Consider the following 14,752-nt stretch of genomic DNA (forward strand, 5'->3'; position numbering starts at 1 on the left):
GTCAGCTGTTACAACGGACACACCGTTGTCTAGGAAAGCCCCTCTGACATAAAAACATACACTATATTGCCAAAAGTATTTGGCCACCTGCCTTGACTCACATATGTACTTGAAGTGCCATCCCATTCCTAACCCATAGGGTTCAATATGATGTCGGTCCACCTTCTGCAGCTATTATAGCTTCAACTCTTCTGGGAAGGCTGTCCACAAGGTTGCGGAGTGTGTTTATAGGAATTATAGGAGCTGATGTTGGTGGAGAAGGCCTGGCTCTCAGTCTCCGTTGTAATTCATCCCAAAGGTGTTCTATCGGGTTCAGGTCAGGACTCTGTACAGGGCAGTCAAGTTCATCCACACCAGACTCTGTCATCCATGTCATTTTGGGCCTTGCATTGTGCACTGGTGCACAGTCATATTGGAAGAAGAAGGGGCCCGCTCCAAACTGTTCCCACAAGGTTGGGAGCATGGAATTGTCCAAAAAGGTTTTGGTATCCTGGAGCATTCAACGTTCCTTTCACTGGAACTAAGGGGTCAAGCCCAACTCCTGAAAAACAACCCCACAGTATAGTTATACCTCCACCAAATTTCACACTTGGCACAATGCAGTCCGAACTGTAGCGTTCTCCTGGAAACATCCAAACCCAGACTGGTCCATCAGATTGCCAGATGGAAAAGCGTGATTCATCACTCCAGAGAAGGCGTCTCCACTGTTTTAAAGTCCAGTGGCCACGTGCTTTACATCCCTGCATCTGACACTTTGCATTGGACTTGGTGATGTATGGCTTAGATGCAGCTGCTCGGCCATGGAAACCCATTCTATGAAGCTCTCTGCGTACTGTACGTGGGCTAATTGGAAGGTCACATGAAGTTTGGAGGTCTGTAGCAACTGACTGTGCAGAAAGTCTTTGCTATATGCACTTCAGCATCCACTGACCCCTTTCTTTCAGTTTACATGGCCTACCACTTGGTGGCTGAGTTGCTGTTGTTCCCAAACTCTTCCATTGTCTTATAATAAAGCCGACAGTTGACTTTGGAATATTTAGGAACGAGGACATTTCACGACTGGATTTGTTGCACAGGTGACCCCTTATGACAGTTCCGTGCTGGAAATCACTGAGAGCGGCCCATTCTTTCACAAATGTTTGTAGAAACAGTCCCCATGCCTAAGTGCTTGATTTTATACACCTGTGTCCGGGCCAAGTGATTAGGACACCTGATTCTCATCATTTGGATGGGTGGCCAAGTACTTTTGGCAATATAGTGTATGTACTAAAGATACTAAACACAACTGTTAACCAGGAGTGTCCCGATACAACTTTTCACTTCCGTTACGATACCGATATCGGCGCCTTAAGTGTTGGCAATATGATATTTATCTGATACAATATTGCAGGAATCATACTACTATTTTATCATTTTGTACTATTGAGTGTTTTAAAAGTTTTGATCAAGTGAAATTAGTCTAACTAAACAATGACAGGTACTAAACACACTATCCTTCAGGCATAAAAGTCAATAATTCAATTATTTTGAAGCGTTGAATGTTAGGAAAGGTTTGATCAATTGAAATTGGTCAAACAGAATAATATTAGGTATGCAACGATGCGATACGACACCGATCTGTGCTGACTGAAAAAAATTAATATTACATTATCTCCAAAGTATTATTTCATGTTTTGTTTGTACACAACTATCTATACAACGTATGCTGTCTGTCATGATACACTATGGTAGATGTAAAAACACCAAAGTACAAGTAAACGCTCTGCAGGACTGCTTGTATTGGAGCTTCTATCGCAAATTTTCAATGCAAGCCGATATCATTCGATACTTATTTTTTGTTGATATCGGACCGATATCCAATATCAATATCAGATTGGAACACCCCTGCTCGTAAAATGAAAAATGCACTTTTTTACCGTAAATGAGTGAAACAAAGTTTAACCTACAGATTATTATTCACATCCAACCAGAAAGAAGACGCTGTTGTAGCGTGCATACACACACAGGATCACCATTACTGCACCCCCGACAATCTCTAGTGCGGCCTGGATGGATACAGACTTTTCAAATTTAAAGTGTTATCTTTTTCATGGATTTCAATGACATTCTGCACGTGTCCGTAGGCTGTACAAAATAGTATGAATAGAAGAAACATGCGTAAAAAACACGTAAGAGCGGTCATATTTTCATCAAATTTGCCAAACCATGTCATTATATTGACAACCGTGATCATTTTTGCTTCACCGGTCCATCTCTACCCACGTGTAACTATATACGCCAGTTACATAATGTTATTTTTAACAGTGGTTAACTTCTTTTTACACTTGTTCATCAAATAAGAACATCAGCAAACAAAATGTGTGAGGTATATTATGCCTTTGTCATTACACTTGACATTAAATTGGGACTAAACCGAGGATGTTCAAAATGTAGCATGGACACCATTTGTGGCCTAAAGCAATTTTTTTATTGGCCTGTGACACCCCCTGGATTAAACGCTAAAAACCAATAAAAAAAACAACATAGAACCGGACCTAAATAGGCGACCTGACAACCCAATTGGCTGACCACCTGTGCATGTTACTGTATATCGTCCTGTCATTGTGAACATGTGTACAAATTATGGTGGTACGGTATACCGGTACTAGTATAGTACCGCGATACTAATGAATCATATTCGATACTATACCGCCTCTGAAAAGCTAATTTAACTACTTGTAAATCACTCATCCTCGCCTCCATAGCGACAAATAAAGTCAGTTTCTTACAAGTACCATTATCACTGCAGGACGAGGAATAGCTAAACATGCTTCACTACACACCATAGCTCACCGGCGTTACCATGTAAACAAACGCCATTGCGCGTGTCTAGTCGATACTACTATGATTACATCAATTTTTTTTGGCATCACATCTTTCGTTTTTTTCAAATGTATATCATGTTTAAAAACTCAAGTTAATACGTCCCTGGACACATGAGGACTTTGAATATGACCAATATATGATCCTGTAACTACTTGGTATCAAATTGATACCCAAATTTGTGGTATCATCGAAAACTAATGTAAAGGTATCAAAAAACAAAAGAAAAAGTTATTATATTTCAACAGAAGTGTAGATAGAACGTGTTAAAAGAGAAAGTAAGCAGATATTAACAGTGACTTAGACTTCCTTTTATTGTCATTCAAATTTGAACTTTATAGTACAGATACGAACATAATTTTGTTGCATTAGCTCATGGTAGTGCAGGATAAAAGAGCAATAAGGTGCATATATAAAATAGATTACTGTACAGATAAATATATTGCACTTTTGCATATGCATCCACGTTTATAGATGTTGTTGTCTCTATATTCCAGCTAGTTAATCTGTTTTTTGGGGGGAATTGAGGGGATTATTATGATGCGTTCAAGAGTCTTATGGCCAGAGGGAAGAAGCTGTTAAAGAACCTGGAGGTTACTCTTTCCAGAGTAAATGAACAAGTAGATTAATAATTAATTTTCTACCATGTGTCTCTTATAATTTTGACAAAATAATAGAATGATAAATGACACATTTTGTTACTGCATTTGTCAGCAGACTAAATTAGGAGCCTTTATTTGTTTACTTACTACTAAAAGACAAGTTGTCTTGTATGTTCACTATTTTATTTAAGGAAAATATTGCAATACTAAACATGTTTAATGTACCCTAGCATTTTTTGTGGTCCCTTTTTATTTAGAAAAGTATCGAAATACATTTTGGTACCGGTACCAAAATATTGGTATCGGGACAATACTAGTACAAATGTATCAATATATGGTAAGGTTTCAAATGTGCTAAAGCCCTCAAAAAGGTTTTGGTTGGTGGAATAATAATAATAGTTAATAAAATAAAATATAATACCTCAAGGGGGTTGGATTAGATATTGTACTAATTTGCTTAGTTACCTACAATACAGCACACGTGTGGACAGTTTGTTCAGATTGTACTGTATGATGGCAAACATTGGACCCTGGACCCAATTATTTTCAATTGTTTTGTATAGTTTCTGCGTGCAAGCAAATCAGAGATTGAGCATCTTGGAATAACTCCTCAATCAAAGTTTACTTATAGCCCTAAATCACGAGTCTCAAAAGGGCTGCACAAGCCACAACGACATCCTCTGCTCAGATCCCACATCAGGGCAAGGTAAAACTCAACCCAATGGGCTACAATGAGAAACCCCCACCCTGGGCAACCAGTGCAATGGACGTCGAGTGGATCTAGCATAAGAGTGTGAGAGTCCAGTTCATAGTGGATCTAACATAATGGTGTGAGAGACCAGTCCATTGTGGATCTAGTTAATAGTGTGCGAGTCCAATTCATAGTGGATCTAACATAATAGTGAGAGTCCAGTCCATAGTGGATCTAACATAATAGTGTGAGAGACCAGTCCATAGTGGATCTCGTTAATAGTGTGCGAGTCCAGTCCATAGTGGATCTAACATAATAGTGAGAGTCCAGTCCATAGTGGATCCAACATAAGAGTGTGAGAGACCAGTCCATAGTTAATAGTGTGCAAGTCCAGTCCATAGTGGATCTAACATAATAGTGTGAGAGTCCAGTCCATAGTGGATCTAACATAATAGTGTGAGAGACCAGTCCATAGTGGAACTAGTTAATAGTGTGCAAGTCCAGTCCATAGTGGATATAACCTAACAGTGAGAGTCCAGTCCATAGTGGATCTAACATAATAGTGTGAGAGACCAGTCCATAGTTAATAGTGTGCAAGTCCAGTCCATAGTGGATCTAACATAATAGTGTGAGAGACCAGTCCATAGTGGAACTAGTTAATAGTGTGCAAGTCCAGTCCATAGTGGATCTAGCATAATAGTGAGAGTCCAGTCCATAGTGGATCTAACATAATAGTGTGAGAGACCAGTCCATAGTGGATCTCGTTAATAGTGTGCGAGTCCAGTCCATAGTGGATCTAACATAATAGTGTGAGAGTCCAGTCCATAGTTAATAGTGTGTGGATCTAACATAATAGTGTGAGAGTCCAGTCCATAGTGGATCTAACATAATAGTGTGAGAGACCAGTCCAGAGTGGATCTAGTTAATAGTGTGAGAGTCCAGTCCATAGTGGATCTAACATAATAGTGTGAGAGACTAGTCCATAGTTAATAGTGTACGAGTCCAGTCCATAGTGGATCTAACATAATAGTGTGAGAGTCCAGTCCATAGTGGATCTAGATAATAGTGTGAGTCCAGTCCACAGTGGATCTAGTTAATAGTGAGTCCAGTCCATAGTGGGTCTGGTTCATAGTGAGAGTCCAGTCCATAGTGGATCTAGTTCATAGTGTGAGAGTCCAGTCTATAGTGGATCTAGTTCATAGTGTGAGAGTCCAGTCCATAGTAGATCTAACATAATAGTGTGAGAGTCCAGTCCATAGTGGATCTAACATAATAGTGTGAGAGTCCAGTCCATAGTGGATCTAACATAATAGTGTGAGAGTCCAGTCCATAGTGGATCTAGTTAATAGTGTGAGAGTCCAGTCCATAGTGGATCTAACATAATAGTGTGAGAGTCCAGTCCATAATGGATCTAACATAATAGTGTGAGAGTCCAGTCCATAGTGGATCTAGTTCATAGTGTGAGTCCTCCCTTACTACACTGCTCCTTTTTGTCACACAACAAATGTCATATTCTCGTCTTTTCCTTTCTTGAAGCCACCCCCAGAGGAGCGAGGGAGAGCCTGACAACAGGTCTCACCGCCGTGGGCATCAACAACAACAACAACAGCAACAGCAGCAGCAGCAACTGGAGATCAAGGCTATTGTGTGAGTGATTTTTGTCATATCGTTATAGTAACCTTGTTTCAACCTTGCTGCTTTTGTATTTGCCGTGCACCTTTTGAATTTAGTTACCGGTAAGTGTCCCGCTCAATGAGAGTCTGTGGCTGAACTGCACAGTGGCGACGATGTATCGCCGCTTTCTGAGGTGTAACGGGATAAAACGGCTCAAGCCCGAGGCTTTCCCTTCCATGAAAGTGGAGATTAAAAAGAGAAGGCCATTGTTTTCTGTGTAGAGTTAATATGATTGTGACGCAGTGGGCTGAAAGAGACTTCCAGGGAGGCCGGTGGATCAGGAGGGAATGGTCGGAAGAGTACAAGTGGAGAAAATTGGGAATGGAGGAAAGAAAAGAGGACGGAATATTGGTTTGGAGAGCTCGGATTTTTGCCTCTTGATTCAATTTGTTCCGTTCGGTTCGGCCGTCTCTCTGCTCCGGCAGAGGTGAATGTGTTAGTCCATCGAGTAATTGATGCGACACCCCACACTGGACCTTGCCACTTGGGGGATGAAAGGAAGTGGGGAGCGGCACTCTCCCGGAGGTGTGGGTGAGATGGGCGGGGAGAAGTCAGAAGAGTCTGAACACATTCGAAAAGCAGCAAATAGATGAAGTGTTGTATGTGTACAGGAGGGAGGAGGCGGCACAGACAACAAGGGCATAGTATTTAGCTCTATATTTAATCATTATATATGCACTAGGGTTCTACGGTATACCGGTATTAGTATAGTACCGCGCTACTAATGAATCATTTTCTGTACGATACCGTCTCTGAAACGTACCGGTTCCTCCGCATCGAAGTCACGTCGTGACATTGCTGGTTTACCAGCAGACGAGCATGTTCGGCGGCACACACACAGAGTACTTACAAGCAGACACAGTGTGTAGACAGAAAAGGGAGAATGGATGCAAAAAGTAAAGATAAAGGTGAAGTTATAACACTGAAACACCCTCAGGAAGAGGTGATTTAAGACATGGTTAACTAGCTAGCTAGCGGCTAATGTCCATCCGCCGTCTGCAGTGTTTTAGCTACTTCTAAATCACTAATCCTCGCCTCCAGAGCGACAAATAAAGTAAGTTTCTTACAAGTATCATCCCTGCAGGACGAGGAATAGCTAAACATGCTTCACTACACACCGTAGCTCACTGGCATCAAAATGTAAACAAACGCCATTGGTGGATCTACACCTGACATCCACTGTAATGATACCAAGTACAGGCATGTATGTAGTCGTTACTACTATGATTACATCGATATTTTTTGGCATCGCATTTTCTTTTGTTTTTTTTAAGTGTATATTATGTTTATAAAGTCAGTAAATATGTCCATGGACACATGAGGACTTTGAATATGACCAATGTATGATCCTGTAACTACTTGGTATTGGATCGATACCCAAATTTGTGGTATCATCCAAAACTAATTTAAAGTATCAAACAACAGAAGAATAAGTGATTATTGCATTTTAACAGAAGTGTAGATAGAACATGTTAAGGCAAACACACAAAATATGCAAAATCATCCACAAAAACTATTTTTCAAAGTGGAATATTTGATGTGAAGTAATCACATAGGTTGGATAGGTCAATCATTTATAAAAACGTTGATTTTGATTCAATATTATGTTTTGAGCAATGACAATTTTAAAGAAAAAAAACAGCTTTGTTTTATTAAACAACATTGCAACTTTTTCTTAATTACATTTCACCTGTAAGCTTTTTTTATTCCACTTTTGTTATGTTTTTGTTTATTTTAATAGTATTTTTAGAATGTGCCCTAGGCCTTTAACACATTAGCTGAGGGCCGCAAATGGCCTCAGGGCCACACTTTTGACACCCCTGTTATAGATAATAAAAAATTCAATCTGATAATTCTATGGATAAAATTATCATAACGCACAGTCAGCATCTCTGCTTCAGTAAAAAATGACAGTGATGACACTTGCTAAATTGTCAGCCACTTCTCCAAGAGACTCCTTTTGAACACTCCTCGAACATTAACACTTCAAAAGGCACATATTTTCCCCGTTTGTTGACCTGCAAAGTATGTTTTTGGGATGAAGGAGTCTGGTCGGGTTGTGGTTAGTTTGAAGCTTGCAGCTAGCCTGTCTCAATCCTCGAACGATGTCGATTCAGCGGGAGATAAAAGTGAAGTTTCCATAGACTCACAAAGACTAAAATAAGTCATTTACTGGAGGCTTGGCACAGGATGAAGTTAAAAAGGTTGACTTTACACTCACCTTAGTGTTTACCATGAGGCAGTATTTGTCATTGATAAAATATATACATAAATATATCTATATATATATATATATATATATATATATATATATATATATATATATATATATATATATAGCTATATATATATATATATATACACACACACGTTTGTATATAAACCCAAAACCAGTGAAGTTTGCACGTTGTGTAAATGGTAAATAAAAAGAGAATACAATGATTTGCAAATCCTTTTTAATTTATATTCAATTGAATAAACTGCAAAGATAAGATATTCCAAACTGAGAAACTTAATTTTTTTTGGCAAATAATCATTAACTTAGAATTTAATGGCAGCAACACATTGCAAAAAAGTTGTCACATTGGCATTTTTACCATTGTGTTACATGGCCTTTCCTTTTTTGGTCCGGAGGACACGACTTCCAAAGTTTCCAAAAACAATTGTAAATGTGGACTCGTCAGACCACAGAACACTTTTCCACTTTGCATCAGTCCATCTTAGATGAGCTCGGGCCCAGCGAAGCCGACTGCGTTTTTGGGTGATGTTGATAAATGGCTTTCGCTTTGCATGGTAGAGTTTTATTTTGCACTTACAGATGTAGCGACAAACTGTAGTTATTGACAGTGTTTTTTTGAAGTGTTCTGAGCCCATGTGGTGATATCCTTTACACACTGATGTTGCTTTTTGATGCAGTACCGCCTGAGGGATCGAAAGTCACGGGCATTCAATGTTACGTGCAGTGATTTCTCCAGATTCTCTGAACCTTTTGATGATATTACGTAGAGCATTTCACGGAAGCTGCTTCTATACCCAATCATGGCACCCACCTGTTCCCAATTAGCCTGTTCACCTGTGAGATGTTCCAAATAAGTGTTTTAAGAGCATTCCTCAACTTTCTCAGTCTTTTTTGCCACCTGTGCCAGCTTTTTTGAAAAATGTTGCAGGCAATTCCAAATGAGTTAATATTTGCAAAAAATAACAAAGTTTACCAGTTTGAATGTTAAATATCTTGTCTTTTCAGTCTATTCAGTTGAATATAAGTTGAAAAGGATTTGCAAATCATTGTATTCTGTTTTTATTTACCATTTACACAACGTGACAACTTCACTGGTTTTGGGGTTTGTATGCTATATTCTCAAGGACCAATACTGTAGAAATGAAACCTGTATATTCTTTAGAATAGTCAAGGTTAGGGATGTCCGATAATGGCTTTTTGCCGATATTGTCCAACTCTTTAATTACCGATACCGATATCAACCGATACCGATATCAACGATGCCGATATCAACCGATACCGATATATACAGTCGTGGAATTAACACATTATTATGCCTAATTTGGACAACCAGGTATGGTGAAGATAAGGTCCTTCTTTTTTTTTTATTAATAAAATAAAATAAGATAAATAAATTATAATTTTCTTGAATAAAAAAGAAAGTAAAACAATATAAAAACAGTTACATAGAAACTAGTAATTAATGAAAATGAGTAAAATTAACTGTTAAAGGTTAGTACTATTAGTGGACCAGCAGCACGCACAATCATGTGTGCTTACGGACTGTATCCCTTGCAGACTGTATTGATATATATTGATATATAATGTAGGAACCAGAATATTAATAACAGAAAGAAACAATCCTTTTGTGCGAATGAGTGTGAATGAGGGAGGGAGGTTTTTTGGGTTGGTGCACTAATTGTAAGTGTATCTTGTGTTTTTTATGTTGATTTAATAAAAAAAAAAAAAAAAACGATACGATAATAACAAAAACAATACCGATAATTTCCGATAGTACATTTTAACGCATTTATCGGCCGATAATATCAGCAGGCCGATAATATCGGCAGGCCGATATCGGACATCTCTAGTCAAGGTGCATCTTGTATTGCAGTATTGATATACTGTATTCTGAAAGTCAATGCGCGAGTGATACGGGATTTTGTGAGAGACTGTATGTCTTCTCTTTCACACTTCCAGTATCCAGCGTGCCTGGCGTGCCAGCGTGTCGCGCAGGGGAAGCTGGCAGGACCGTGACAAGACTGGAACGCAGGAGAGTCCAGACGACCCCGAGAAGACCACCAACCTTTTCCCGGTAAGAAAAAAAAAAAGACAAGGCAGGTTGACAGCAATTGCTGCAGCCTTATCTTGAACGAATAGACTAATAAAGGAGGAGGGAGGGGTGTTTACCTTCAGTGTCATCCGGGGCGGCGCTGGGGTCGCGTCGGAGGGGGGCCGATCTGGACGCCAGCTGGCACGGCGCCCAGATCCGTAATTAGCCCTTAATTAGGTAAATTTTCAAAGCTGGTTGATTGATTAATGAAGTGTCTTTGCCGTGTCCTCCCCTGTCCCCCACACCCCCCACATCACCCTCCTCGCCGTCCCTTCTCACCTCACGTGCCTCCCTTGAGGAAAAGGGAGAATTAAACACTGCTCACAGGGCATGGCAGCCAAACAAAAGCTGGAGTAGTGGCAGATAAACAGTCTCAACAGAGGCAGAGATGAGTGCAAAGAAAGATGCCTTTTGATTGAAATGATAGACAAGGACACACACACACACACACACACACACACACACACACACACACACACACACACACACACACACACACACACACACACACACACACACACATATATGTATAAAGCAGACAATATAAGTATATATATATATATATATATATATATATATATATGTGTGTGTGTATATATTGCTTGTTTCACAGAGTGGGCACAGCTCCAACTAAGCATTTAGCATGCACAAACCCTTTGCAGAGACAGAACAAAATGATGTCATGTCTACATGCATTCTCACAAGTGTGTGTGTGTGTGTGTGTGTGTGTTTGTATTTCTACCCTTCTTGAGACATCAGCAAGGAAAAGTACCTTCCATGTGAGGACCATTGAACAAGTTAGGACCGAAATCATGGTCCCGATACAAAAAACTGTTACATCTAATAGAGAGCCAAATACTAGAGTCCGTGAACATTGCTCCAAAGTCAGGATTTTTTTGTTGATTTAATGTGCATACAAAAGTAAACATTGACAGGTGCATATATGATAAAACAAGACGGCAGCTAAAGGAGGACTTCCCTGTTCATGCCTGCTCAGTGGCCTAGTGGTTAGAGTGTCCGCCCTGAGATAGGTTGGTCGTGAGTTCAAACCCCGGCCGAGTCATACCAAATACTATGAAAATGGGAGCCATTACCTCCATGCTTGGCACTCAGCATCAAGGGTTGGAATTTGGGGTTATATCACCAAAAAGGATTCCCGGGCAGGGCCACTGCTGCTGCTCACTGCTCCCCTCAACTCTCAGGGGGTGTTCAAGGGTCAAATGCAGAGAATAATTTAACATCTAGTTAAAGTTAAAGTACCAATGATTGTCACACACACACTAGGTGTGGCAACATTATTCTTTGCATTTGACCCTTGATCACCCCCTGGGAGGTGAGGGGAGCAGTGAGCAGCAGCGGTGGTGTGTGTGTGTGACAATCATGGGTAGTTTAACTTTCATCCCCAAAAAACCCCGCCAGGTGAACAGCTGACAACCCGCGTCCCATATGTGCACTGCAAAAACTGAAATCTAAGTAAGATTAAATATCTCAAATAAGGGTGATATTTGCTTATTTTCTGTCTAAGATAATTCTTCTCACTAAGCAGATTTTATGTTAGTCTTTTACTTGTTTTAAGTGTTTTGGTCCTAAATGATCTCAGTAAGATATTACAGCTTGTTGCTCAGATTTTATGACCTATATTGAGTGAAACATGCTTGAAACTAGAATATCAAGTGTTGCAAAGCTGTGTCATCAACACTCACAAGTATAAAACTAGTTTTTTAAAGTAATAATTTCTTATTTCAAGCATGAAATAAAAAATCATGACTTTGACACAATTGTGTCTCATTAAAACAGATGACAGCCAAATGGGCTTTGCTGTTTTATTTTCAATTAAACAATAGAACATACATACAGTACTCATATAGTAGTACAGTTGGCACAGTACAGAAAACTGACAGTTGATTTTTAAACATTTAACATGTGACATTTCTAACTATTTTGAACAGAAATAGTTCATGCACATTCAGATAAATTCTTCAAAATTACAATAAAAAAAGTGTTCGGGGGCCGGGCTGTATATATATATATATATATATATATATATATATATATATATATATATATATATATATTCCTTGCGCACTAATTGACTGAAAGAGCTCGCACTTGGCACAATGTCATTTTATCGATGGGAAAATGCATGAAATATAATGCCGAGCGTGTATTATGTCAAGATAATGGCACTAGCATTTACTTAATTTAAGAATATTTTTCAACATATTAAGAAAAAAAGGAATCATATTTGTTTTTTCTACCAAGAAAAGTGCACTTGTTATTGTGAGAAAATACTTATTTCAAGGTATTTTTGGGTCCATTGAGGTTAGCTAATTTTAATTGTTTCGGAAAATCTTGACAAGCCACATTTTCTTGTTCTATTGGCAGATAATTTTGCTTAGTTCAAGTAAAATGCCCCTAGCTTTTGTATTTTTTTTTCTTGTTTTTGAACACTGACTTTTTGAAGTGTGACCATAGGATGAACAAATACACTACGGTACTAAGACTATAGCGGACTATAAATAGATAGATAGTACTTTATTGATTCCTTCAGGAGGAAAGATTTCCTCAGGAAAATTCTAAACTTTTACATGTTACAATTAACAATTAACTTCTACAGCTGGGTTGCCCAAAGTGCTGCACAGGGGCCATCTGTGGTCCATGACTCTTTTGTTATCGGCACATTACAGAAAACAAAACAGATCTTTTGCACCCCTGTTGGTGAAATCTATCAAAATTAGGGTGGTCCCAAAAAGGAGGGATTTTTCAACCTGACTGTCTGTTTTAAAAGTGCTCTCCCTATGGCCAACATATGAAATAACAAGTGTGTGTAAGAAATTTAAATGCGCCCCCTTTGACCAAAATTAATAAAAATAAATAAATATGTATATAGAGACGCACTGTAATAACTTGAAGTAAATAATGAAGATTGAAAACCAATTACAAAAAAAAAAAAAAAAAATTACAAAAAGCTTACCTTTTTTTATATTTGCATAGTATGTATATATTAATAATGTTGTAAATACACATCTTTATTGATCTAGAAAGGGTGGTCCTAAAGAGGTAGGCACTTTTCGGAGGTCTCAAGAAGGTAACAAATACGTGTGTGTGTGTGTGTGTGTGTGTGTGTGTGTGTGTGTGTGTGTGTGTGTGTGTGTGTGTGTGTGTGTGTGTGTGTGTGTGTGTGTGTGTGTGTGTGTGTGTGTGTGTGTGTGTGTGTGTGTGTGTGTGTGTGTGTGTGTGTGTGTGTGTCGGGTCTTCTTTCAAGACTGTGGGGGAAAAAAAAAAGAAGCAAGAGTCCCTTAGCAAACAGATGGACCGCTCTCCTGGCGAGACTGTCTGTGTTAACTTTGTTTTTAGCTTGTTTGTTCTGCTTGACAGAGTTTGTTGTTCATTAGCACAGCTGCAAACGGCGTTCCTAATTACAAAGTGGCTGTAACTTAAGAGACAACATGACAAAGTTGCCTACATGCACACACACACATGCATACATACACACACGCACACACTTCTGCAGCCAGTAAAATGTCAATAACGCATGTGTGTGTATTGGGTGTTTATATGTGATATCTTGGCTTTCATGCAGGACGGTGGATTCTGCAGGGATTTGATCAAACCTTAGGTTATTTTAATACTCAAACTGGGACGCTGGTACAGAAGCTGTTTTGGGGGAAAGTCATGCATCATGTCAACAGTCCTGCTTCCACCTGCGCGTACTGGAATACTTCCCCACTGAGCTTGCATACGTAATTGTGGGTTTTTTTTCTTCTTATTTGCATTTAGGTCAAGGTCACGGTTCAGGTATAGTCTCATATATTCTCAACGTGTTGCATGAACAGAAAGAAAGAGGAAAGAGAGTCATAAAATCAGTCAATTATTTTTTTCCACACCCCACAGATTAAACACACTTTATAACCCGCCAGAGAATAAGGGAGAGTCATTAGTGTGAATGTTTAATATGTTTATAATATGTGTAATGTGTTTGTCACTATATATATATATATGTATATATATATATATAGGTCCCCAACCTTTTTGTAACTGTGGACCGGTCAACGCTTGAAAAATTTGTCCCACGAACTGGTGGGGTGTGGGGGGTAGGTTTTTTTGGGGGGTTTAGGAACTTTGAATATGACCAATGTTTGATCCTGTAACTACTTGGTATCGGATTGATACCTAAATGTGTGGTATCATCCAAAACTAATGTAAAGTATCAAACAGAAGAAATAATGATTATTACATTTTAACAGAAGTGTAGATAGAACATGTTAAAAGAGAAAGTAAGCAGATATTAACAGTAAATGAACAAGTAAATTATTGATTAATTTTCTACAACTTGTCCTTAATAAGTTTGACAAAATAATAGAATGATAAATGACACAAAATGTTACTGCATATGTCAGCAGACTAATTAGGAGCCTTTGTTTGTTTACTTACTACTAAAAGACAAGTTGTCTAGTATGTTCACTATTTTATTTAAGGACTAAATTGCAATCCACCCTAAGATTTTTTGTTAAAATAAAGCCAATGATGACATTTTTGTGGTCCCCTTTATTTAGAAAAGTATCAAAGTACTGAAAAGTATCGGAATACAT

At 38.7% G+C, this 14,752-nt stretch overlaps 1 protein-coding gene across 2 annotated transcripts in view; it reads left to right on the forward strand.

The window, feature by feature from the left end:
* The window catches only part of schip1 (schwannomin interacting protein 1), a 797,934-nt gene that overhangs the window by 41,463 nt on the left and 741,719 nt on the right, over positions 1-14,752 (forward strand). For both annotated transcript variants that reach the window (XM_061973019.1, XM_061973020.1), the window contains 2 exons: positions 5,692-5,802; positions 10,028-10,142. In XM_061973019.1, the coding sequence (XP_061829003.1) occupies positions 5,692-5,802; positions 10,028-10,142 (226 nt within the window). The remainder of the gene's footprint in view (positions 1-5,691; positions 5,803-10,027; positions 10,143-14,752) is intronic.

The sequence above is a fragment of the Nerophis lumbriciformis genome, linkage group LG17 (genome assembly GCF_033978685.3).
Source record: "Nerophis lumbriciformis linkage group LG17, RoL_Nlum_v2.1, whole genome shotgun sequence".
NCBI lineage: Eukaryota > Metazoa > Chordata > Actinopteri > Syngnathiformes > Syngnathidae > Nerophis > Nerophis lumbriciformis.